This window comes from Corythoichthys intestinalis, chromosome 9 (genome assembly GCF_030265065.1).
Source record: "Corythoichthys intestinalis isolate RoL2023-P3 chromosome 9, ASM3026506v1, whole genome shotgun sequence".
Taxonomy (NCBI): Eukaryota; Metazoa; Chordata; class Actinopteri; order Syngnathiformes; family Syngnathidae; genus Corythoichthys; species Corythoichthys intestinalis.
This window is the reverse complement of record NC_080403.1, coordinates 39,047,966-39,075,559: the sequence shown is the minus strand read 5'-3', so window position 1 is coordinate 39,075,559 and position 27,594 is coordinate 39,047,966. Positions and strand designations below refer to the sequence as shown.

General features: G+C 38.7%; 1 protein-coding gene across 4 annotated transcripts; it reads left to right on the top strand.

Moving 5' to 3' along the window:
* Positions 1 to 38: 38 nt before the first annotated feature.
* LOC130921490 (dynein axonemal intermediate chain 1-like) lies at positions 39 to 27,454 on the top strand. 4 transcript variants are annotated; one of them, XM_057845461.1, is made up of 20 exons: positions 39 to 112; positions 1,651 to 1,689; positions 2,396 to 2,455; positions 2,559 to 2,639; positions 4,286 to 4,415; positions 4,571 to 4,602; positions 4,677 to 4,829; positions 5,532 to 5,591; positions 10,200 to 10,295; positions 12,882 to 12,966; positions 13,071 to 13,188; positions 13,441 to 13,484; positions 13,586 to 13,833; positions 15,736 to 15,816; positions 19,066 to 19,153; positions 19,279 to 19,358; positions 19,838 to 19,986; positions 24,745 to 24,844; positions 27,034 to 27,219; positions 27,307 to 27,454. In XM_057845461.1, the coding sequence occupies exons 1-20, from the start codon at positions 98 to 100 to the stop codon at positions 27,406 to 27,408; spliced, it is 1,947 nt and encodes a 648-aa protein (XP_057701444.1). In that variant the 5' UTR covers positions 39 to 97; the 3' UTR covers positions 27,409 to 27,454. The 4 variants fall into 4 exon arrangements, with proteins under 4 accessions (XP_057701444.1, XP_057701446.1, XP_057701448.1 ...); XM_057845463.1 differs by lacking the exons at positions 13,441 to 13,484; positions 13,586 to 13,833 and having other exon boundaries at positions 15,736 to 15,811; XM_057845465.1 differs by lacking the exons at positions 39 to 112; positions 1,651 to 1,689; positions 2,396 to 2,455 and having other exon boundaries at positions 4,677 to 4,695.
* Positions 27,455 to 27,594: the final 140 nt, after the last annotated feature.

The following is a 27,594-nucleotide window of genomic DNA, read 5'->3' as shown; positions in this document are numbered from 1 at the left end:
TATTACGTCATCCTAAAGAGAATTCAAAAGAAAGCCGAGGAGGGTTAAACTTACATAAGCAAGTAAAATCTTAATGGATAAATACAGATAAGAAAAGATGAGCAAAGATCAAGTAAGTGACCGGCTTCTGCTGCACTCTTTCAATTGATAAGATAGACACAAGAGTGATAGATACAGTACTTACAACAAAACTTGCTCACTTAGTTATACTCTTTCAATGTTTAAGAAAGTTCAAATAAATCAGCTGATTTTGGACATGTTAGTTTACCTGGCAGTACAATCAATCTGGTCCATGTCAGTTCTGTGTGAGCAGTGTAACTATAGGAATGATCTTGTTTGAGTCGCAATAACACACTTTAATAACAGATTAGTCAAGTGCTTCTAAATTATTTTCTGTTAGGCCCCCCCCTCCCTGGAAGACGTAAACGTTTCGCTCCCTCCCAACTCTGACGCTACTGTAAATCGTACCATTTGTTTATAAAATTATTATTATAAGTACACCTCTGCATAACATTGTCCTTTTTTTATAAATGAAAAAACGTAATGCAAATCAATTTAGAATAAAGTATTACTTTATTAACATTGTTTTGTTTGTAATAGAAAAGACTTAAAGCGCATCAATTTGCCTGAATAAAAGAAAGCTACATCCAAACTGTAAAAATACAGCAAAATAAAATAATAAATACAATTTTTTGACCATTTGATACAGAAAAATAAAATTTAATGAAATCAATCAATAATAATAAATTCCAATGGATTAGCAACATTAATGTATGAAGACAATATGCCAAAAAATTTGACCGAAAAACAAAAATAGAACAAAAACGACAATGTCATTAGACAGAGGGACAGTTTTTTTTTTTTTTTGCTGCAGGCAGGATTAGCTCCTTTGCTATGCTGTTGTGTTATTTTGCTATGAGCATCCTAACAGTGCTCGCGGGATTACGGATGTAACGCTAACAAAGAGGGACGGTTTTTGGCAATATTCGGCAAGTTTTCGATGGAAAAACAATCAAGTGGCTTATCAATGTAATAGGGGTCTACTGTCTTTATGTGACGTCTTAATTGTTTTGGCTTCCCGCTGTACACTGCAAACAATTTTAGACAAATTTCCTCGTCTGAGCTCTTCATCTCGCGAATGTTCTTTGCTGTATGCTCTTGTTTGGTTCAAAAATATTGTGCACACTCTGAAAATGAGAGTGCCACTGCCAGCCACTTAGTGTGTGTACAAGTACACTTTATTCGAGTACAGCAAAAAAAGTATGTATCCCTGAAGTCACATGCGCTACCCCCGGCATTGGTCGCGCCCAAATATTTGAGAAGTACTGGATTTGTCAAAGCAATTGTACCACCATTTTATTTAGAGCTTGACTTTCACGACTTCAAACATTTTATTCATTCAACTTTTAATTCCTGCTTGTGTAATGTTCATATTAATAATGATATTTCTTAACAACCTGCGCTATTACTAAACTAAAAATTAATTATCCTAGGATCTAAAAAGCTATCCCCTTAAAATGTTCATTTTAAACACATTAAAATGTTTTGTATACCAATTACATCAAGTAAGACAAGTAACCTTGTACAAATATGAATTCTGTTTTGTTTTTTCTGGTGATGTGCGTTCACAATGGGCCGTCATAATCAAAGGCACCGGCCAAATCATACAAAGCTGGTAACAAGAAAAAGGTAAGTCACAATAACTGTTGTAATTCTGGATATAATCTGACTTGTAGTCAGGAGTGATATTTCAGGATGTCAACAATACCGTATTGGCCCGAATATAAGACGGTGTTTTTATCATTTAAATAAGACTGAAAAAGTGGGGGTCATCTTATATAGTCTAGACATTATACCCATTCACAACGCTAGATGGCGCCAGATATCATTGAAGCGATGTTCTGTCATGACAGATCTCAGCTACTCTCAAGTTTAACCAGTTTGCATTATTTTATTGCAATGTTTTTCCTTATTCAGATTTGTTTCAAGACTACAGTTACAGTTGGACTTCACTTTGATGGTTAATGCAGTTATTGCAATTTTGTTTTTTTTATCACAATATATTGGTTTATTTACATTTGAAAAACCAGAAGCCATTCATTTACGAATGTGATTGCACTTTAGTTTACAAATTTAAATGTTCAGATATTAAGATTTGAATGAGGCAAAATAACATGCTTTTTCTCTCAAATACATTGTTAATATCATTTGTTTCAGATGTACTGTAATTATTTTCTGTATAAAAATTAATTTGGTGTTCAAAAAGTCTTTTTCAAACTTGAGTCTTGAAAAAGAGGGGGTCGTCTTATAATCAGGTCCGTCTTATATTTGGGCCAATACGGTAATGAAAAATGAAATGACAAATTATAATTTGATCACATCAAACTAATTTCAGGAGGATGAAGATCCAGGCAAACTCATTAAACCTCCAGATCAAGTGGAGCTCACTGAGGCTGTATGACTAACCAAAATCATCCACATCAATCAATGAATGCCTCTACCGAATGCGAATGAGTTTAACATGCTTTTTATGTTCTTGGCTTGTTTCTCTAACATAGGAGCTGAAAGACGAAATCACAAGGACTCTGACAGCAAAAAATCCACATGCTCCCGAAAATCTTGCCCACTACAAATTTAATGTAAGACAATAACAGCCAAGCTATTGTCAATTAGTCAATCGGTATATTATTGGCCTGGTGGAAATGGGTTATTTTGCCGTGACATGTTCACGGCGAAATAACGCTTGGAGGCGAATTACCGGTTACGGCAGAAATAATCACTTCGTATATACTACCAGTTTTCTTAGTTCCACACAGTACATATTCCACGTAATTGATAAAGGCCAACTTACTGGGAGACTTTATGAGGTAGTTGTAGATGTTTCCGAACTCCACTGCAGGCCATTCCTTTGGATTGTTCATCCAGCTATCAGCTGCAACTTTGTATGGGCAGATTTGCAAGCTAATACACGGTAATTTTAAATGGAGGAAGTCGTGAGCACGTCACGGCAAAATTACCAATTCCCACCATGCCAATAATATACCGAGTGACTAAGCAGAGCAGTTCACGGCAAAAGAAAAATAACGCTTTGCGAGTTGCCGGTTACGGTAATAATAACCACTGCCTAGTCTATTGAATCCTAGCAGCTAATTGGGGCAAAAATTAAATTTTACTCACCAGTGATAAAATGTCAGTTGCAAACGTAAATGTGCTTGGATGTAGGTTCCCACAGGTGAAAATAGTCCGCAGAACCGTCTTCTTTTACTGTTCCTCAATTAATTGCTCTCAGCCATTTGTTTCTCCTTTTCTTCTCATGTGGAAGACTGAAGAACTTCAAATGTGGCTCCGAACTCTTCATTGTGTGACAACCCGCAACACAGCAACTTTTAGTCATTCCGACGGAAAAAAGACCGCAAATAAGACGAAAGTTCAACGCGTTTGTATTACAATGCACGACAGAGCAACTGCTTGTGACTCGTCTTTTGCCCCATTTTCAATATGGCGGCGCTTTGTGGCTGGTGACGTCATTAAATGCCCTGATGTCCGACTTCCTCTATTGTATCGCCTCCTCGCGTCTGTCGGCAGTGACTCGTGATAATGGTAAGCAATGTTTGAGACGTTTTTATGAAAAAAGACGCAAAACACACCTGAAATATATGAATTTCAGACGTTTGTCTACGGAATGTTTAGCTGTGCGTTCCCCCTTCGCAAAATGGCGACACGTTGCTAAGCGAGGTGACAACATCGTGACATCACGCCGACTTCCTCTATCACTATGCTGTCCTCACTCCGAAGCGTCTACTTTTTCCCAAGCAAGACAGCTAGTGAACGACACTTTAATAATCAGACTTATTCCTTTTTTTTATCTGATTTATGAAAAGAATGGCCTCAAACCATTGTCCTCTTTAGACCGTCGTAAAACTACAAATAATGTACACAAGCATTGCATTAGCAACAACGTTAGCTTAGCACGCTAGGCAAGTTAACTAAACATAAACAAAAAACGTCCATACAAAAAATATAACATTTCTTGCTATAAGGGATTATATACATTATATTAAACATACATACTTACGGACAAATCTTGTCCAGGGATCATTTGAGCACAACATTACAATGTAGGCGTCAGCATGAGATGTCGTGCAGCCATATTGAATTGGCAAGAAAACAATAAAACCATGTTGCAAAGCGAACACAAGAGTTCGCTGTTGGACAGCACAAAAAACCCTTCTGTAAAATTTACCAAAAGGCAGAATAATCACCGTTTTTTTTTTTTTATCCACAGGATGGTGCTTATAAGGTGACCACCGTTGTAAATCACATGACTGTTCACTTCATCTTGGAGGGTTGTCTTGAACATCAAGACGTAGATGAATGTGAAAGTCAGACACCCACTGAGGAGCTCCCTGAAGATGGTTACTGAAACTATTTGTATTGCTTGGAAATTGATAACCCGTTTACGAGTGTGATTTATGTTATTTGTGCACTTTTAAATCTCAAAAGAAGCATATAAATGTAATGTGTGTCATGATATATTTGCAATAATCAAGATTTTTCAATGTTTCTACAGCATCAGGAGAGGAGGGAGAAGAATCTGATGAGGTAAGAAGAGATGTGATTTGGTTGATACAAAACATGGTTTTAGTTTCCAATACCAGTGTTGGATTTCCATACAGGAGGGCTCTGGTGATGGAGGTGAGGAAGAAGAGGCTGGAGAAGATGACATACCAGACAGTGTTGCCTCCAAAGCAAACACTGAGGAACCAAAATGTACAAATCAGTTCAACTTTATTGAAAGAGCCTCTCAAACCATTAATAATCCACTTGAGGTATGAAGAATAGCTATATTTATGGCGGAAAACACTCAGTTTGGATCAATTATTTATCATCTCAAATAACGGGGAAAATGCGACAGTAACAAAAAAAAAAAAAAAAAAAATACAATTAAGTGATTGTTATGAAGTAGATATCTGTTAGTTTTTTACAGACACCATTTTTTTCATTGTGACATAATTTGTTTAAAAGTTTAAAATATGTGAATGAATAAAGAATAAAGAATGAATGAATAAAGAATTTTGTAAAGTCTTTTATTTAAACAAAATATTAGACATTAATTAATCGTTCTAAGCTAAAAATGACAGACATTTTGAATAATAAATGTATTTAATTACCTTAGTTTTATGGCTGGATTGAAACAAAATCGGTTGCATGATGTCTGTACACGGGGGTTTTCAGGGTAAAACGGGCATATTAAAAATAGCTCGAGGGCTTAATGCGCAATGAATCTGCTATGGCAGCATATAGACATATTGTTCTATCAAACACAACAGTTCTGTTGACTTAAAAGACAGCTGTTTATTTTAAAGAGGGTGCAAGAGCAGAAACTGCTTTTTCAGTCTTGTCTGTGTTTTCTGCCTTATAGAAGTGATCATTATTTAACTTTTCAAATTTTGGGTGTTGACAATATTGATGCAGATAAAAGTATACATTGAACAATTATAAATGGAAGTTCTGTTGTTATTTTCTTTCAGGATCGAGGATGTCAGACTTTACCTCCTCCACGCTGCACCTACTATGCCACTGCTTACCAGGTAGAGAATTCTCGGACTTTAATATTCCCACTGTTGTCCATTCAGCTAAGCAGTGTTTAAATGCATACCTAGGAATGCTGTATTGCTGTCTTGTTTTCATCAACAATGATGATCATGATAATATTTCGCCGCTTAACATTTTTCATGATGATGACGTGACGATGACGAGCTAAAAACGTGGCTTGGGAGACTAGAGCATAATGAGACGAATGCCAGTTTTCGTCCGACGAGACGACAATGAGGCGCAAATGCGACATAGTTTCTGAAATATGTTCACAATGCGTGAGTCAGCGTGACATTTTCATATATTTACGTGGAGTACGTCAACTTGCGTTGTAGTAGTGTTTGGGTCATATCACTCATTTGAGATGTTCTGCGCCTCACTCTCGTCATTGGAGTTTAGGACGTGTTTAAAGCTAGGCTGCACTCCATCTTGCTTCTTTGGAAACACATGGTAAGATTTGCTTCCTTATATTGGCAAGACAGAATACAGTGCGCAATGTTGCTTTAGCCTTTAAAAGTCTGTGCTGAGTGATGATTACACACTAAATCTAACTTTTCGCGTTAGCCTTAGCATCAACTTTAGCGTGGCGAGTATCGTCTTAAAGCAACACTAGCAACACAACTTTTTAGTTTTGGTCGATTTTAGCGCAGTTGGACTAAAGTGGGAGTGTTTTGCCTTAAGGAAGACTGCGTTTCCCATGAAGACCAGTGCACTCTCGCATAGTGTCGTAAAATCATGATCTCCCTGTCGCCTGCAGATGGATTAAACGATATGTGTGAAGGATGAATAATAATAAGGTAATGAATCCAGTTGTGGCTAAACAATAGCATATGACGGTTAGCAACCGTGTGGCTTAGTGTGACTAATCACCCCACCCGAACTCCGAACCCCCTCAACCAACCATTTCGGATTGAGGGGTGGGGTGCCTCATGGCAGCAATTTAAACCCTGGCCAATGTTTATTCTTGAGTGTCCTGGTAGTCTTCCTTTTTTTTCCTCCTCGGTCAAAACTTTGTGTCTCTTTTGTTGTTCTTCCATCTTTGCAGAATTCGCCCAAAAGCGTTCACATCAACTTCCGTCTTTATAATGAATGGGGAAAGGGGGAAGTCACGTAGGCCGTAAAGCAATTAGCACATTTGTCGTTTTATTGTGTGTCCTGCCACCCTCCTCAAAATTAATTAGTGCTGGTGAAAGCGATACAGGCCCCCTCAAGGCATAAAACATGTGTCATTCAACTAGTTATCAGTCGACATATCGTCACAAATGTTATGAAAATATTATATAAAGGTTGAAAAGGTACCTAGTGTTGCTTTAAATGCTCTAACAACTTTTTTTTTGTTTTTACCTAGTTTGTGGTTTGTATTTGGGTTTAATTAAAACTTCAGTGATCCTTTGTTTTTCGCAGTTAATGGGGACCAGAACCCGCCGCAGTAAGTGTGAAATACCGCAAAGTCGCGCCCCTAAGAAAATGTATAAATATATTTTTTGTGTCAATATATTTATTCAGATTCAGCATTGGAAATAGATACATATAAGACATGTTTTTTCACTTTTTCCCCAAAGTATAATTATGTATGTACATATATATATATATATATATATATATATATATACACACACACACACACACACACACACACACACACACACACACACACACACACACACACACAGTGGGGAGAACAAGTATTTGATACACTGCCAATGGGTTTTCCCATTGACTGTGTATCAAATACTTGTTCTCCCCACTGTATATATAATATATACAGTGCCTTGCAAAAGTATTCGGCCCCCTTGAATCTTGCAACCTTTCGCCACATTTCAGGCTTCAAACATAAAGATATGAAATTTAATTTTTTTGTCGAGAATCAACAACAAGTGGGACACAATCGTGAAGTGGAACAACATTTATTGGATAATTTAAACTTTTTTAACAAATAAAAAACTGAAAAGTGGGGCGTGCAATATCATTTGGCCCCTTTACTTTCAGTGCAGCAAACTCACTCCAGAAGTTCAGTGAGGATCTCTGAATGATCCAATGTTGTCCTAAATGACCGATGATGATAAATAGAATCCACCTGTGTGTAATCAAGTCTCCGTATAAATGCACCAGCTCTGTGATAGTCTCAGGGTTCTGTTTAAAGTGCAGAGAGCATTATGAAAACCAAGGAACACACCAGGCAGGTACGAGATACTGTTGTGGAGAAGTTTAAAGCCGGATTTGGATACAAAAAGATTTCCCAAGCTTTAAACATCTCAAGGAGCACTGTGCAAGCCATCATATTGAAATGGAAGGAGCATCAGACCACTGCAAATCTACCAAGACCCTGCCGTCCTTCCAAACTTTCTTCTCAAACAAGGAGAAAACTGATCAGAGATGCAGCCAAGAGGCCCATGATCACTCTGGATGAACTGCAGATATCTACAGCTGAGGTGGGAGAGTCTGTCCATAGGACAACAATCAGTCGTACACTGCACAAATCTGGCCTTTATGGAAGAGTGGCAAGAAGAAAGCCATTTCTCAAAGATATCCATAAAAAGTCTCGTTTAAAGTTTGCCACAAGCCACCTGGGAGACACACCAAACATTGGGAAGAAGGTGCTCTGGTCAGATGAAACCAAAATTGAACTTTTTGGCCACAATGCAAAACGATATGTTTGGCGTAAAAGCAACACAGCTCATCACCCTGAACACACCATCCCCACTGTCAAACGTGGTGGTGGCAGCATCATGATTTGGGCCTGCTTTTCTTCAGCAGGGACAGGGAAGATGGTTAAAATTGACGGGAAGATGGATGCAGCCAAATACAGGAACATTCTGGAAGAAAACCTGTTGGTATCTGCACAAGACCTGAGACTGGGACGGAGATTTATCTTCCAACAGGACAATGATCCAAAACATAAAGCCAAATCTACAATGGAATGGTTAAAAAAATAAACGTATCCAGGTGTTAGAATGGCCAAGTCAAAGTCCAGACCTGAATCCAATCGAGAATCTGTGGAAAGAGCTGAAGACTGCTGTTCACAAACACTCTCCATCCAACCTCACTGAGCTCGAGATGTTTTGCAAGGAAGAATGGGCAAGAATGTCAGTCTCTCGATGTGCAAAACTGATAGAAACATACCCCAAGCGACTTGCAGCTGTAATTGGAGCAAAAGGTGGCGCTACAAAGTATTAACGCAAGGGGGCCGGATAATATTGCACGCTCCACTTTTCAGTTTTTTATTTGTTAAAAAAGTTTAAATTATCCAATAAATTTTGTTCCACTTCACGATTGTGTCCCACTTGTTGTTGATTCTTAACAAAAAATTAAAATTTTATATCTTTATGTTTGAAGCCTGAAATGTGGCGAAAGGTTGCAAGGTTCAAGGGGGCCGAATACTTTTGCAAGGCACTGTATGGGTGCATGACTCCCACAGATACCAGGAACAACGTCTGACGTCTCCATTCAAAAGAGCGCAATCCTAGGGACAGCTAAGATCCTGCGCAGGACCCTCAAGCTCCCAGGCCTCTGGTAGAGGACCCGAGCTTGAAAGGAGAGACCATACTGCCCGTGTGGGCGAGACAATGATTTTATATATGTTTTAATAAATGGTCTTTAAGCACTTCAAATGTAATGATTATGATAAGTTTTAAACATGTAACCGTCCTACCAATTTATTTTTAAACAAGAATAAAGTACTGTACTGTAGTAGAAAAATGCTTGGCTTTATTAAATGCTTCTGCTACCTCCCTTGGCTGTGACTCTTTTGTAGTGACATGTGGAAATTACAAACTGATCAGGATTACTTTTAACATTTGGCGTTTATTGCTACGAACACAACACGTCTGGCTGCCTCGAACGTCACCAAGCACACAAATTCATTCCAGCGCGCGCTTCCTTATGCCCCCGCCCGCGCAACGCGCACATAGAGCCTGTCTGTTCAAAGGCAGCACTTCATGGATTGAGTAGACTCAAATCCTCTCACTTACACACAATGAGTTGCCACAGCAACTGTTTGACAAGTGAAATGATGATTGACACATTCAGCACTTTTGAAGCCTGTGACTCTGGCAAGATCAAACACAAACATCTATCAACGTCATTTACTTTAATAAGCAACTCCAGTGCGTGTGCAGTGCCTGCTTGGGGAACAAAGAGCATGGAGAGGGAGGGAAGGAGCGAGAGTGAGATTAAGCGATCGGCTCGGGACAGCTCATCTGTATCCAACAAAACAGGACAATACCTTTGCACCAATCTGATGTCTTATAATTGTAATCAGTTCAATGCAGTCGGGTGATGCTTGTTTAAGCAGGAGCCTCATTGGTTGAGCTGTCTGTGCTGGATCTGTTGGAACAAAGACTAGGACCCACTGCAGTCCTTTGTGGAATCAGTTTGACAATATGTGCTCGCCTCCCTATATTCATTCGAAATTTTGGATTAAAACTAAACGAAATTTGTATGAGATTTCATCGACTAAAACTAGACGAAGACGAAAGACATTTTGAAATGCCTAAAATATGACCAAGACCACTATTTCCGTCCAAAAGACTAAGACGTAGATACAAATTAAAAGGGCTGCCAAAAACAACACTGCTGTACTGACAACTATTTTGTCTTTGCAGTGGGACATATATGATGTTTACATGGCTGAGCTGCAGAAGCAAGATATGATGAAAGATGGGGACAAATCCAAGAAGATGATTCTCCTTGAGACACCGGTGAGTCACTTAAATATTAATATTACCAAAAATGTTTGGCCACGGGTCAACTGTATTAACTTTATACTTTCATTTTTAAGGGCGTAGGTTTGCATAGGGACTGTGAGGACATATCACGACCAACTTTTCAGGATGTTCAAATTGTCCCCACCAACTTTAGCAACCTTATTTACATTACATAATGAATTCAGTTATGTAAAAATAATGATTACATTTAGATTATCTTTACATATATTGTAAGGATAGACCCTACCATTATTAAGTGAATTATTTTCATTATGTTCAAACTTAGATTTATCCCTTTTCACTTGCTGAGTGTGCCGGTTCATTTTTTTCCCCCTCAAACGCGCGTTTGATTGGCTGATGACTCCCCCCCCCCCCCTCCACTACCACACACACCCTCCTGCTACACAGACACACACGCACACTCACACAACCCCGACAGATTCATGTTGACAACATGCCGCCTCCTCCACCCCTGTAAAAGAGGAGGGATATTAGAAGTTATTAGAAGCCAGTAGCAGCCACTGTAAGTAATGTAAAAAGATGTCAATATTGTGGAGGTGGGAAACACACCACTAATTTTGCTACTGAAAATCAGACCTGCATTAGAGTTGGCATAACATTAAACTGTGTGAACTTGCTAGCCTGCAAAACGACTGCCGTTAAGCTAGCTTCCACAAGGAACAATGAAGTCAAGCTAGCCATCCCTCATTTGGATCATTATTTGCATTATGTGCATCACAGTAATGCAACACGGTGGCTTCAGAGTGCAAGTCCCTTTATTTAAAGTCATGGACCAGTTCAGGGTGTACCCTGCCTACTGCTCATAGTTAGCTGGGATAGTCTCCAGCACCTCCGCCACCCTCGTGAGGAAAAGCGGCATGGAAAATGAATGAATAAATGAAGTAGTCTAGTATGGCTCAGATGTACATCGGTCCTTGGATATCTCTTTTTTTTTTAATTGATTTTTTTCCCTCAAATCACTTTTATGTTACACTACTTTAGTTTGAGTCTTGGGGTGCTCTAGTGTCCCTCAAAAGTGGACCCATTCTTGGATAGTTCCCTGTTTTTTTTCAATAAAGGGACTCGCACTTCAAGGCAGGGCAAGGCAAGGGTGCTTTAGTGGTTTTTCAAAACAAAGGATTGAATTGACCGTTGTTTCACCTGAACCAGTACGCATGAAAGTTAGTATAAGTCAATACAGATTTATTTTCCAACGATCATCATCTCTTATTTCATATTTGTGAGAAATAGCCCTGACCCCTGTTCAATAATCTGTTTGGTCTTAATAATGTCCCGTCCCAAGCAAAAAGGGTACATGCAGTATATGCTGCTATGTCGTCCCTACCATAAGCGAATTTTAAGGGCGGGGGGCAGTGGAGCCAGGCCCCCCTGGTGGCCGAAAAGTGTCAATGGCATGTGATTGACTTTCCTATATATATGTATATATATTTGCTTTGCGTATTGTTTAAAATATTCACATATATTTATATATATATTAGAGACAAAAATATTTTTAAAAATGATTTTTGATTGAAAATATATATATATTTTTTATTTTTTTTTGATTGAAGCAACTTCTTGGGGGATTGAATGATTTACACACAAATGTCCTTATCATAATATGGCCCAAAACAAAAAGGATTGCTTCAATCAAAGAAAACTTTTTCAATGAAGTTAAATTAAGTGTTCAAATGCAAATTTTTCAATCTCAAATATTTTTTCACATTCAAAAACTTTTTTCTATTATTGGTGTTTTTCTTTTTGATTGAAGTGATTTTTCTTTTTGAAAATAAAATTTTTTTGAAGCAACTTATTTTTTGAATGACTAATAAATAGAAAAATGTCCTAGCCAAAATGTGGCCCAAACACAAATCAACATTACTTCAATCAAAAAAGTTGCTTCAATCAAAAAAAAAAACTTGACTTCAATCAAAAAAAAAGAAAAAAAAAAAAAAGAAAAAAGAAAAATTAATCAAACAAAAATAGCTTCTACCTGCATTTTTTTTAAAAAGTTTTTTTGAGTTTCAAATTTTTTTTTGCATTCAAACACATTTTTTTTTTTTTTTTTTTAATTGAAGCGACTGTTTTGGTTGAAAATATAAATTTTGATTGAAGCATTTTTTTTTGATGGAATGATAAAGACAAAAATCTACCTCCATATGGCTCCGCCTATGGGATACATATTTTTTGACTGGGGTAACTACATTGGCACGACACCGGCGAGCATACCAAATTCAATGGATGACAGTGTTGGCAAAAAGTATTGCCTAAGCAGCCTGATTTAGAATTCCCGTCAAGAATGATGGAAAACCAATACGCTCATTGTCAACTTATTATTTATTATAAATATTCTTGTAAGTTAATTTTATTTCTGACACTGCGTTTTGGGGTTATTCACATGTTGTGCCCCCCCTGCCCCAAAAGTCAAACTCCGCCTATTGTCCCTACCAATGTTGAGACCAAACCTATGCCCTTGTTCATTTTATATTTATTTTAAATCAAATTATGACTTTTGTCCAACGGAATAAATACTTAAAGTTTTGGATATTAACAGTTTTTTGGTCTGACATTTATCTATAGAGTGATGACATCACCCAAGTATCGAAGTCAGCGAAGCTGTTAGAACGGATGGTCAATCAGAACACGTATAATGAAGTAGCACAAGGTGTTCAACGTTTATTGAATGTCTGCAGTATTTTGAATTCTAGATAAATATGTAGTATTGCAAACTGATACTATGTTTCCACCTCGACTTGTAATTCCTTTCAGATTTCAAATACTTTGAGGATGCGGCCGATGAATTTAGGGAACAGGAGGGTACTGTGCTCCCCCTTTGGAAGTTCACATACGATAAAGCCAAAATGATGTGTGTCACTGCTCTCTGCTGGTGGGTTCGCTCAATAACACACCAACCATGGCATCAGTTTCCCAACTTGTATATAACCAAGAGACCTAGTTTACATGGGAAAGACACAAAACACTAACACACAAAAATGTGACAAACAATTTTAAACATAATGAAATTGTTTATATGGGCTTATGTTTTCAGTGAAATAGAAATGGCAACCTTGATGATCTCTCACAGCACAATTCTGTAGATGACCTATGTAAAATGACTAGTTATTACCATTATTCACAGGAATTTTATTTATCCAGATTTTTTTGGTGTGGGATTGGGATCATGTAAGTAAACAAAAAACATTGAGAATAATTTATCACGAGCTTTCATATGTTTAACGTGATAAATTCGAATAAAACAATTCCTATTTTCCCATCTTTGTCAGATGACTTCAGTAAACAGGGCCGTGGGATGCTTCTTTTCTACACGTTGAAGAACTCTACCTACCCCGAGTTCATCTATCCGACCAATTCAGGCGTTTTGACCATCGACATCCATCAGAAACATTCCTACCTGGTAGCGGTTGGTTTCTATGATGGCTGCGTCTGTGTGTACAACTTGAAGAACAAGGGACAGGACCCTGAGTACAAGAGTACTGTTAACAATGGCAAGCACACTGACCCAGTTTGGCAGGTTAGGAAAATGAGCAACGGGAGGCTACTTTACCTGTTAACAGCTGTTCCAAAACACTCAGCAGTCACATCAAAAATATGACTCACGCGAAGGCATATTGGCCCTCAGGATACAATATAACCTTTCCTGGCGAATGACACTCGGCTCTTTAAAAATAATTCTAATTTTTGTAAACAGCACAACTATGCCTTAGCTGAAAACCTTAATACATTTTCCTGATGTAATGTATGGTCCCTAATTGTTTTGTCCCATACAATTAGCTATAAAATATTAAGACCTATTCAAACAAAGTGGCTTGAATCTTAACAAAACTTTATAGTGCAGTCAACTACATAACGACATTTTCCTGTAACGACCATAATTATTCAATTCAATTCAATTCAATTCCATTCCATTCCATTCCATTCCATTCCATTCCATTCCATTCAATTTTATTTGTATAGCCCTATAGACCCTACTCACCTACGTCACAAAATGACGTGTCGCTGTATCCGGCCGCCATATTGTCCGTCATTTTTAAGCCCTATTCTCAGTGGTTTCAATTAGTCGTGCAATTTATAGAACAATTCATGGAAGCCCCGGTGTTATCTGACGCTGTAAACCCATTGGATGCGTTGCATAAAAGGCGTTATGTGGAAAAGCTTCAGTTTATCCATTCGCCAGATCCATATTTGATGCCTAAATCGATGTTTTTCGACCCGCTGTCTTCGCCCTCTCTGCCTGACATCTGCTACCCTGATATTTACAACTATCTTGTCCACACAAAATCAGCCTATTCTCACGAAAGTTTGAAAAACTTTAAGAGCTTGGAGGCTTATAAATACTTTGTTGCTGGTTGGGTGAAACAGGTCCTCGTCCACGAAAATTCGGCAGGAATCTATCTTGTGCTCGGGAAGGTGAGTTACGAAATTTTCAATTCAAACTCTTTTGTTCTTGCTAACATCCACTGTCAAGTCTAATGTATTTCATGTCATTTGTCAATGGAACTAGGGCTTTTAATGTTTATATGGTTTAGCGATAGCACTCTCACTACATACATATATAATATGTAATAAATATGAAGTGTGATAGCACTACTCCAGATTGTCCCGAGTTGATTTTATTTTTTGGCTTTTGACCTTAATAGTGAAATTGTAAATTAATTGTATGACAACTGTCTTATTATCCCCTTATAATTATATATTTTCAGGTAGTTCATTCACAACGTCTGAGTGTATGTTGTCGGCGATTAGCCTAGCAATGATCTTTGTTTGTGGTTGTCAGCCCCAAACCCTCTAAATATATATTAAATGCATCTTACCAGATATAAAATGACTACTACATAATCGTGGTAATCATTTGGAGCCCAGTTTTCTCGTCGAATTGCAGCAGTCCATCTCGCTCTCCTCTCCGGGTCTCTCGCAATACGGTAGAACTTCAAGTCTCTCCGTCTATCTTCTCTGTTATTGCAACCGGCCGCCACACACGCCTTCACCATTTTGATTATTAATGTTAACGAGCAGAAAAACACGCCATAATAGGAGGAATTTACGTAGCGGTAATGCGTCAACACGACGAGTTGACGGACAATATGGCGCGGGGGCGTGGTTGTGACGTCATGTGAGTAGGGTCTATATCACAACAAGGATGTATCAAAGGGCTTTACAGAGTCAATTTTATACACAGTCAGATACAGTAGATGAATTAGGTGAGTTAATATCCTCGGCCTCCCACATCCCTAGACCCTCCATCCCACATCCCTAGACCCTCCATTGCGGCAAGGAAAAGCTCGGAAAAAGAGAAACCTTGGGGAGAACCACAGTCAGGAGAGATCCACTCCCACTACGGACAGGCTATAGATTATTTTGTGTATCTTCATGTTTTCTTGAGTTTTTTTTTTCTAACTGACTGTTTCACATTCAGGTGCGATGGCAGAACGACAAAAGCCTCAATTTCTTTTCACTGTCTTCTGATGGCCGTGTTGTGTCATGGATCCTCAGTAAGGTTTGTTAAGAGGAATAAAGAAATAGATAAATAAATAAATAAATAACGTATCCCATCGTTTCTTCAGTCTTGATGAACAGTGGTATGAAAAGGTATCTGAACCTTTTGGAATTTCTCACATTTCTGCATAAATGTGATCTGATCTTTTTCAAAATCACACAGATGTAAAAACAGTGTCCACTTTAACTAAAACCACCCAAACATATATAGGTTTTCATATTTTAATGAGGATGGCCTCTGTCTAAGGAGACTTAAAAAGCAATTAAAACCAACTTTTACCAAATACATTAAGTCAGGTTTGTCTAAAATTAATTGCAATGTCCCGAACAACCATTTTCAGAATACTTTGTGTGATTTGAGACGCTTTTTCTGGTGTGCATTCCGCATTTTTAAGGGAGGGGGAAAAACTGTTCAACTTTTGTAACCTGAAAATAGATAAAGTAAAGGGCACACTGAAATACAGTATTACCACAACTATTTTGAATGAGGCACACATACTCACAGTAACAAAAATTAAATATTTAGTATTAATTTTATAGTATATGTATATACACAATGATACTTTATAACATAAAGTAACTACCATTAGTGCTGTCATGGATTACAGTAAGCAGGCCAGTGCTGTTTCCATATATATTTTTATTATATTATGTATATACAGGATGTATGTATATATTTTCCCCAAGTGGAAGCTTTCACGATCCTAATAAATTTAGTAATAATTAAAAAAAAAAAAAAAAATTATTATTTTATTAAATCAAAATGCACGTTGATACGACGCACATACTGTAGAGGTAACTTCCATTTTAAAAAATCGTTAGAAAGTTGGATGGACTTACAATCCGCTAGCTTGTTGTTTCTTGTCGTCTTCGAAAATTATACTTGGGTGACGGCGCTTCAAGTGTTCGTTCATAGCCGACGTGCTACCGTGGTATGCGAGCTCAGCTTAGCAAAGAGTACACACAGTGGCACCCTCAATATTTTCCTTGAAATTATTCCAGGCTCTGGCTATTCTGGTCCGCTTTTATACGACGCACATACTGTAGAGGTAACTTCCATTTTAAAAAATCGTTAGAAAGTTGGATGGACTTACAATCCACTAGCTTGTTGTTTCTTGTCGTCTTCGAAAATTATACTTGGGTGACGGCGCTCCAAGTGTTCGTTCATAGCCGACGTGCTACCGTGGTTTGCGAGCTCATCTTAGCAAAGAGTACACACAGTGGCACCCTCAATATTTTTCTTGAAATTATTCCAGGCTCAGGCTATTCTGGTCCGCTTTTTTGGCTTTATGGCACTTTCACGTGTCACCAATTCTGCCCTTTTTGTCAATTGGTGGTGTTTTCAACTCCTCGCCGAAGTGAGGAGTGAACCGGCGATTCACTTGGCTCGTTGTCGTCGGTTCATCCGATTTCCTCCTCAGGAAGGCGGCGGCGTGCACAAAAACACCGAGAGGCGTTGGATGGCTCTTTACGGATACTTTTATTGACCAAAACAGAAACGTAGGGGAGGCAGCCACTGAACTCCGCACTACCGGCGCACTTTCCCAACTCATCGATCTCACTCCCTCTCTCTCGCTCCCTCTCTCTCGCTCGCCCACTTTCATCCTCTTTGCTCAATCTGTCAATGCCGGTCACATTGAAATAACAGCGGCCCCCTTGGGGGTGTTAGTAACAATCGCTTGCATCACGAGCGCCCGCCATTCTAAACTTTTTCCGCATGTATTTTTTAATTTTTTTTAACCCGTCATTACCCGTCGACGGTATGTTTTGCCCGTCGACGCATTTACGTCATCGATGACGTTGACAACAACGACTAGACAGCTCTAGTCTAATCACTGATGAGTGGTTTAAAGCTGCCCTGCCCACTATAAAACACACATGTGGTAAGAATTGTCTTGATGAGAAGCATCATCTGTTGTGCATCATGGCTCAGTCAAAAGAGCTGTCTGAAGACATGCGATTGTTAATTTGTATAAAGCAGGGAAAGGATACAAAACCATCTCTAAAAGCCTGGATATTCATCAATCGACAGTCAGAGAAGTTCTTTACAAATCGAGAGAGTATGGCACTATTGCTTCTCTCCCAAGGAGTGGCCGTCCACCAAAGATGACGCCAAGACTTCAGCGCAGAGTACTGAAATAGGTTAAAAAAAAAGAACCCTAGAGTGTCTGCTAAAGACTGACAGAAATCTCTGGCACACTCCAATATCTCTGTACACACATCAATTATATGTTAAATTATGGCCAAGAATGGTGTTCATGCGAGGACTCCACGGAGGAAGCTACTGCTGTCTAAAAAACCATTGTTGCTTGTTTAATGTTCGCAAAGGGGGCACTTGGAAACTCTACAGAAGTTGTGGCAAAATACTTTGTGGACTGATGAAACCAAAGTTGAATTGTTTGGGAGTAACACACAACGTCATGTGTAGAGGAAAAATGGAATAGCTCACCAACATTAGCACCTCACCTCACCGTGAAGCATGGTGGAGGGAGCATCATGATTTGGAGCTGTTTTGCAGCCTCAGGGCCTGGACAACTCGCAGTCATTAATGGAAGAATAAATTCAAAGGTTTTGCATGAAAACCTGAGGCCGTCTGTCAGACAGTTGAAGCTAAAAAGAGGATGGATGCTGCAACAAAACAATGATCCAAACACAGGAGTAAATGAACAAAATGGTTTCAGAAGAACAAAATACACGTTCTGCAGTGGCCAAATCAAAGTCCAGACAGACAGATGCTGTGGCATGACTTAAAGGGAGCGATTCATGCCAGACATCCCAGGAATCTGACTGAACTACTGCAGTTTTTTAGAGGAGCGAATCATGCCAGACATCCCAGGAATCTGACTGAACTACTGCAGTTTTGTAGAGAAGAATGGTCCAAGGTTAGTCCTGATTGAGGTGCCCGATCTGCAGCTACAGGAAGTGTCTGGTTGAAGTTATTGCTGCCAACCGGGGGAGGGGCACAAAATATTAAATGTGATTGTTCACGTATTTTCCCCCTTGTATATAATCCTCATTAAAATATGAAAACCTGTGAATGTTTGGGTGGTTTTAGTTAAAACAGACATTTTTTTTAACTACGTGATTTTTATAAAGATCAGCTCACATTTGATGGTGATTTTATGCAGAAATGTGAGAAATTCCAAAAGGTTCAGATACATTTTCATACCACTGTATGTGGTACTATATTAAGTAAAACTAACAATCATGTGCTGAAAAGTGCATCAAAAGGAATTTGCAATGTCTGTAGAATGAGCTGCTCTTCTCAGATGCTATCAAGCTCGCATTGGATTATACTGCCCCTGATGGCCCAGAGGGTATTCAAAACCTCACTGCTGGTGAGTTTTCAATCTATGTATTGCTGGTATGTCATTGTACCTTTTCAATAGTTCCTCTCATAGTATAGCTGACCTTTGGTAGCCAGACCATTTTCAGTCAATACTGTTTAACCTCTTGCCTACAGCTAGCGGCACATCCTTTGACTTTCACAAACAGTTTGAGGACATCTACATAGTTGGCACTGAGGAGGGCAAAATACACAAGGTATGATGGAAAGGTTTATTCCACCACCCAAGATTTGGCTGTCAGTGGACTGTCAGTTGCTTGAAATACAGCTGCTCTGCATGCTCACAATCCATAAAGTTGATTTAGTTTTGAGAGTCTGGATCTTATTTGTCACTGGATTTGGAGCTTCACTCCAACCAATGAGATTGTTCAAAGAATTCAGATTTATTAGTGTGGTCAAAATATTCCGTACATATTTTTATGTTCTGTTGGTACTTTATTAAACAGTAATGCATAACTTCACAGTTGTTTCATTTGTTTTAACTGACTTAAGATAAAAAAAATTAATAATAATTAAAAAAAAAAAAAAAAGAAATCATATACTGTGGAACAAATACAAGTTATTCGCAAATCTCTTTGCTTTATATGGCTTTACTTTCACCAAGGTATGTTATGTATATATTAAAAAAACAAAAAAACATCAAAATTACAATTGCTCCCATTGTTTGATTCCGTAGTGCTCAAAGAATTACTCAAACCAGTACTTAAAGACATTTGATGCCCACAACATGCCAGTGGATACGGTGAAGTGGAATCCGTATCATCCAAAGGTTTTCCTCTCTTGCAGCTCAGATTGGACTGCCAAGATTTGGGACATGGATTACAGGTAAAACAAACCATATACAGTGCCTTGCAAAAGTATTCGGCCCCCTTGAACCTTGCAACCTTTCGCCACATTTCAGGCTTCAAACATAAAGATATAAAATTTTAATTTTTTGTCAAGAATCAACAACAAGTGGGACACAATCGTGAAGTGGAACAAAATTTATTGGATAATTTCAACTTTTTTAACAAATAAAAAACTGAAAAGTGGGGCGTGCAATCTTATTCGGCCCCCTTGCGTTAATACTTTGTAGCGCCACCTTTTGCTCCAATTACAGCTGCAAGTCGCTTGGGGTATGTTTCTATCAGTTTTGCACATCGAGAGACTGACATTCTTGCCCATTCTTCCTTGCAAAACAGCTCGAGGTCTTTGAGGTTGGATGGAGAGTGTTTGTGAACAGCAGTCTTCAGCTCTTTCCACAGATTCTCGATTGGATTCAGGTCTGGACTTTGACTTGGCCATTCTAACACCTGGATACGTTTATTTTTGAACCATTCCATTGTAGATTTGACTTTATGTTTTGGATCATTGTCCTGTTGGAAGATAAATCTCCGTCCCAGTCTCAGGTCTTGTGCAGATACCAACAGGTTTTCTTCCAGAATGTTCCTGTATTTGGCTGCATCCATCTTCCCGTCAATTTTAACCATCTTCCCTGTCCCTGCTGAAGAAAAGCAGGCCCAAACCATGATGCTGCCACCACTATGTTTGACAGTGGGGATGGTGTGTTTAGGGTGATGAGCTGTGTTGCTTTTACGCCAAACATATCGTTTTGCATTGTGGCCATAAGTTCAATTTTGGTTTCATCTGAGCAGAGCACCTTCTTCCACATGTTTGGTGTGTCTCCCAGGTGGCTTGTGGCAAACTTTAAACGAGACTTTTTATGGATATCTTTGAGAAATGGCTTTCTTCTTGCCACTCTTCCATAAAGGCCAGATTTGTGCAGTGTACGACTGATTGTTGTCCTATGGACAGACTCTCCCACCTTAGCTGTAGATCTCTGCAGTTCATCCAGAGTGATCATGGGCCTCTTGGCTGCATCTCTGATCAGTTTTCTCCCTGTTTGAGAAGAAAGTTTGGAAGGACGGCCGGGTCTTGGTAGATTTGCAGTGGTCTGATGCTCCTTCCATTTCAATATGATGGCTTGCACAGTGCTCCTTGAGATGTTTAAAGCTTGGGAAATCTTTTTGTATCCAAATCCGGCTTTAAACTTCTCCAAAACAGTATCTCGGACCTGCCTGGTGTGTTCCTTGGTTTTCATAATGCTCTCTGCACTTTAAACAGAACCCTGAGACTATCACAGAGCAGGTGCATTTATACGGAGACTTGATTACACACAGGTGGATTCTATTTATCATCATCGGTCATTTAGGACAACATTGGATCATTCAGAGATCCTCACTGAACTTCTGGAGTGAGTTTGCTGCACTGAAAGTAAAGGGGCCGAATAATATTGCACGCCCCACTTTTCAGTTTTTTATTTGTTAAAAAAGTTTAAATTATCCAATAAATGTTGTTCCACTTCACGATTGTGTCCCACTTGTTGTTGATTCTTGACAAAAAAATTAAATTTCATATCTTTATGTTTGAAGCCTGAAATGTGGCGAAAGGTTGCAAGATTCAAGGGGGCCGAATACTTTTGCAAGGCACTGTATATTAACTGTAGAAGAATGCACAATTTTATTTTTGATATTTAACTAACACTAACTTTTAAAGTTTACAGTTTTTACTTATTCATTTTTTAAAAGTTTTGTTTTTAGAGTTTGTCATTGTCATTAGATTTTTTTTTTTTTGTTCACATCTTGTAGTAGGGGAATAGAATCTTGACAATCCTTGAGGCAGAACTGTTGTGTGACTGACATTTTTGCATCTTATTATGTATGTTATGTGCAGCTTATTAAATCATGGCATATAGTTGGAAAATGACAAGGATGCTAGATGTGTTTCCAGGAGACATTAGCGGGGAATTTTTTTTCAGATTTTGAAAGTGGTTGCAATTGGATTGTATTGTTTTAATTAAGAGTGAGCTGAATGACTTCAACCCCAAAATACCACAAAATTGAGTACACCCCTTACATTTCTGCAGATATTTTAGTATATTTATTCATGGGACAACAGTGACAAAATGACACTTTGACACAATGAAAAGTAGTCTGTGTGCAGCTTATATAAGAGTTAATTTATTTTCCCCTCAAAATAACTTGAAATATAACTATTAATATCTAAACCCCTGGCAACAAAAGTAAGTACACCGCATGGGAACTATGTACATCCCAAAATGTCCAAATTGAGTACTGCTTGTCAATTTCGCTCCAAAATGTCATGTTACTCGTTACAGGAGTACTGTAAGCATTGCTGCAGAGATTAAAGTGCATGTGACACGAAAAAGCATGTTTATTTAATAATAAACGCGGTATTTTATGCTCCTGAATGATATGGACCGCTTGGATGTGTGTGGAAGCGATCGCTATATTTATTTTTTTGTATCCCGCGCCATGAAAATGAGTGACTTCCGGCTTCGGTCTTGCATTGAGGAGGAGGGCGCTGTGACGTGTACGGTAGAAGACGTCCTCTTCCCTATAAAGCGTGCTGTTGTGTATGAGGGCGAAGGATTCAGCTGATTTTGCGGATTAATACGTTTATTTTTCGCATCATGCCAGCCAAACGGCTGCAGAAAAATAATTCTGTATGAGGCAGAGGCATATGCACCTTTTTGGAGTTTCAAAAGGTTCCCATTCACCGTGGATATTTACTGTGGGGCCATTGGACTTACGAGGACGTGAGTAAACATCTTGTTTTGTATTATGTCAAATACAAATGCACCGATTATAAAATAAACACTACAAACTTTCTTTAAATAAAGGACTACTTACGTTTGATCATTGATATGCATGTAAAAATCTCTCGTCATGCACATTAGCAGCACGTTAGCTGCACAACAACTGCAGCCACCTTCCTCTGGGGAACGAACTGTAAATTGCTCTCCGCCGGGCGGTTTGCCGATCCGCGAAGACAATCGACAATCCAGTCGTCATGTCAAATAATCCAGGATAGTTATGTGTGATTTTCCGCTTCAAAGACTTTGAAACATCACTCGGTTCGGGTTAGCATGTTGGCTAGCTGTCACGCCTTTTGGTTTGTTTACATTCTCCGAAGCCGGGGAAGGGAAATGACATATGTCCGATTTAGGTGTCATAAAATATCGTTCGGGAGGTGCGACAGTAAAGGTGAAGTCGACAGTTTTGACCATGATAGAGTAATTTTGCCATGTCGTCCTGAATAAATGCATTTTTATTATTTCATATTCCATTTAGCACAAGATTGTTATTTGTCATGACCATGCCATTTATTTAGCAGTTGGGAAAAATACATGGATAAAAAGAATATCCTGTAAAAATATTGAAGTAAAGAGACAGAAACAAGGACATTTTGCAGCTCTCTTTGTCGCGTTTTCCTTGTTGTGAATAGTTCCCCCTCGACGGGCTGACTGGTCCTTCTCAAGCCATTTATATAGCTATTGGGGAAAAATACTTGGATAAAAAGAATATCCTGTAAAAATACTGGAGTAGAGAGACTGAAACAATGACATTTTGCATCTCTCTTCGTCGCGTTTTCCTCATTGTGAATAGTTCCCCCTCGACGGGCTGACTGGTCCTTCTCAAGCCATTTATATAGCTATTGGGGAAAAATACTTGGATTAAAAGAATATCCTGCAAAAATATTGGAGTAGAGCGACTGAAACAATGACATTTTGCGGCTCTCTTCGTCGCGTTTTCCTCGTTCTGAATAATTCCCCTTCAATGAGTTGAATAGTAAAACCGATGAGCCCAGTCTACCGCTGACGTCATCTGCCTGTTGGGGACGCTAAAGCCCTATAATGGTAGGCGTGGCTAACCGGCAGATTAAAAGACTAATTTCTCGTCATCTGCGCTTTGCTAAACTGTTGTATATAGTCGAATCGTCTCAAAATATGATTCTAATTCACATAATAATGCCATTTCAGACTTTTTTTCTCCTGTCGTATGCTCTTTAAAGTGGTGGGGGGGTCAGCCTGTTAGTGCTCAGACCATACGCTGTACTCTACATGAAATTGGTGTGCATGGCTGTCATCCCAGGAGAAATTCTCTTCTGAAGACGTTACACAAGAAAGCCCGCAAACAGTTTGCTGAAGACATGTCGACAAAGCACATGGATTATTGGAACCATGTCCTATGGTCTGATGAGACGATGATTAATTTGTTTGGTTTCGATGGTCTCAAGCATGTGTGGCGGCGACCAGGTGAGGAGTACAAAGATAAGTGTGTCATGCCTACAGTCAAGCATGGTGGTGGGAATGACCCCCTCACCTCCTCAATCTCTGCAGCAATGCTGATAGCACTCCTGTAACAAGTCACATGACATTTTGGAGGGAAAATGACAAGCAGTACTCAATTTGGACATTTTGGGATGTACGTAGTTCTCACGCGGTGTATTCACTTTTGTTGCCAGGGGTTTGCATACTAATGGCTATATTTTGAGTTATTTTGAGGGGAAAATAAATGAACTCTATTATATAAGCTGCACACAGACTACTCATTGTGTCAAAGTGTCGTTTTGTCAGTGTTGTCCCATGAAAAGATATACTCAAATATCTGCAGAAATGTGAGGGGTGTACTCACTTTTGTGATACACTGTATGTATTGGACAACAGTTTCCCCTCAGATGAATTCTTCTTAATAATTTACAATACCAATTCAAATGAACGATGCCTTCTTTTCCCTCTAGCACTCCTATGTTCACATTTGAACTAAATGCATCGGTTGGCGATGTAGGATGGGCGCCGTACTCCTCTACTGTTTTTGCTGCTGTAACCACAGACGGATTGGTGAGAGTTACTTACTGCAACAGTATGGTCTCTGGGTGAAAAAGAACAAAAAAGAAAATATAGGGCACAAGAAGTAGATACATACTCTAAATTGTAGACAGGTATGAATATGTTCCCTTTCTTTGGATCCAGTGTTTACCCCACCTGTCTCCCAAAGTCGGGTAGAATAGGAAGCTAGCTGACTCAAATGAGGATGAACTCTTTTTTAAAAAAAATGATGAATTGCTTCTAATTTGCAGTCATCTATAACACAAAAACTAACACAATGTAAGATGCACTGTTTGCCTTTCTCTCTTCAACATACTGCTTGTAGCTTGGTCATCACAGAGTAGAAACACTGAGGTATTTGAAAGAGGTCCCCTCAGAGGAAAAAAGAGGCGTTTAATCGTTCGGATGCAAGTTTGAAAGATTTAACGTCATCCCACATACCGTAATTTTCAGACTAAGCCGCTATTCCTTTCCCTCATTTTGAAACAAGCGGCTTATACTGTAGTCCATTGAAGGTTATTTGTTGATTTATTTGGGTTAATAAGTATAACTTTATTTGACAGCGGCGTCATAAGACTGCCATAAGACTGTCATAACTATGACATGACTCTCATCATCGGCATTAATGAATGCTTATGACACATGTCATTAAGTATCGTCTGGCAAATCATATCACTAACTCCATTTATGTCCAGCTTGGATCTTTTACATCCTTTCAAAAGTGAGCTAATTTGCCGGATGACACAAAATGACATCCTTCATAAGCATTCATTAATGCTCATGGCAGTGTCATGTCATAATTATGATCATCTTAAGACAGTTTTATGGCACCACTGTCAAATAAAGTGTTACAGAATACCAGAGCTAGCGATTAATGAAACAACTGGAAGAGTAACTGAAGAAATAATTAGCACGGAACAGTGTTTGTTTTCGTCAACGATTACTCTAACGAAAATATTTCGTCAACGAACAATTTTTTCATGACGATGACGAGACGATAACAAGCTAAAAACGTATCTTGGGAGACTATAACTTAAAGACAATAATGTCAGTTTTCGTCTGACGGGACGAGAACGAAACGAAAATGCGCCATAGTTTTCGTTGCATGTTTCACAATTTGTGACATTGTATGTGTCGTTAGCCTGCCTAGTTGTGTCACTCATGTGACGTGCTGCAACCCAATGTCCTCACCAGTCCCCCCATTGCTTGTTTTGAGACACACACGGTAAGATTTGTCTCCTTATCTCGGCAACATAGAATAAGCAATATTGTTTTAGCCTAGTAAGGTCCGTGCTGAGTGCTAAATGTAACTTGTAGTGTTAGCATAGCATTCACGTTCAAGTTAGCATTAGGCTATTGCTAACGGCGAGCGTCCTACAAAACTAAACTTTTTTACATACAGTTCATGGCGTCCAGGTTGGTATAACTAATTTAAAATAATATAGCCTATTGTTTTACTGCTGCGTTTGTATTATTACGTGATTTGTAGATGCTACAATATGTGATCATCTGTCACTGTCCATTGGAAACCTTTTCTGCTTATTTTTGGAGTGAAACTTTTGAATTTTACAGATGAAAATATTGAGTTAACGTCGACTAAAACTAGACGAAATTAGTCTGAGTTTTCGTCAACAATAACTAGACCAAGACAAACACATTTTGAAATGACTAAAATATGACTAATAAGTATTATCGTCCAAAAGACGAAAACTAAGACGAAAATTAAAATGGGTGCCAAAAACAGCACTAGCACAGAACATAAATTTGGATTGTTGTTTACATCTGTAGTGCTGCAATGCATGCTAGGAGGCATGTTGAACAACAACAGTGTTGACATCAGAGGTTGACTGTCTCCCCCAAGGGAGCAGCGATGGCCAAATAAAGCTTCTTGAAGCATTAAAGCTTTGCACCAATTGGTTCAAAGCTTCATGATGGTTCATGTTGTCTTATGACAGTCTTATGATGCTGCTGTCAAAGTGTTTCCGAATAATATCTTTTGGTGTAAATATCCCAAAATACAATGAGGACAGCTGCAGCTTATTATCCAGTGCGACCTATCTATGAACAAATGCCGTTTTCGTGTCAAATTTGTTGGGTGAAGGCTTATAGTCAGCTGCGCCTTATAGTCCAAAAATTACGGTAAATACATAATATGCATGTTGTTTGTTTAACATACTCAGTAACCTGGTATTATTTTTCAGGTTCATGTTTTTGACCTCGCCATCAACAAGTATCAGGCTATTTGCCAGCAGCCAGTGGTGAATAAAAAGAAGACCAAACTGACTCACATTGAGTTTAACCCAAGCAATCCTGTCATATTAGTGGGTGATGACAGAGGTTCTGTTATTAGCCTCAAACTGTCCCCTAACCTCCGCAAGAAACCAAAAGTAAAGTATCAAGAATAGTACCAAACTATCCAATAAAAAAGGCATTATGTTTGTAGCTTATTTTATTTTTGTGTTATGTGTGTGCAGGGGAAGAAGGGTCGCGACTTGGTTGAAGGTCCCGAGGCGGAAGTAGCCAAGATGGAGAAGCTACTCAGTCTGCTGCGAGACCTTGAGCAAAGCCCAAAGTAGCCACAATTTCTCTCATCAGCTCTGTAAAGTAAAATAAAATATTTGCTTTGAAAACAAATTGTACATTTTTATTGATAACATTTTCCTCTATTTTCAGCATTGGTATTAAAAATGCACTTCTGTGGTGAGTGTGTAGTCACCAAAACAGCAAATATCCAAGAGTTAAAATTTAAGTGTTACTGTTTT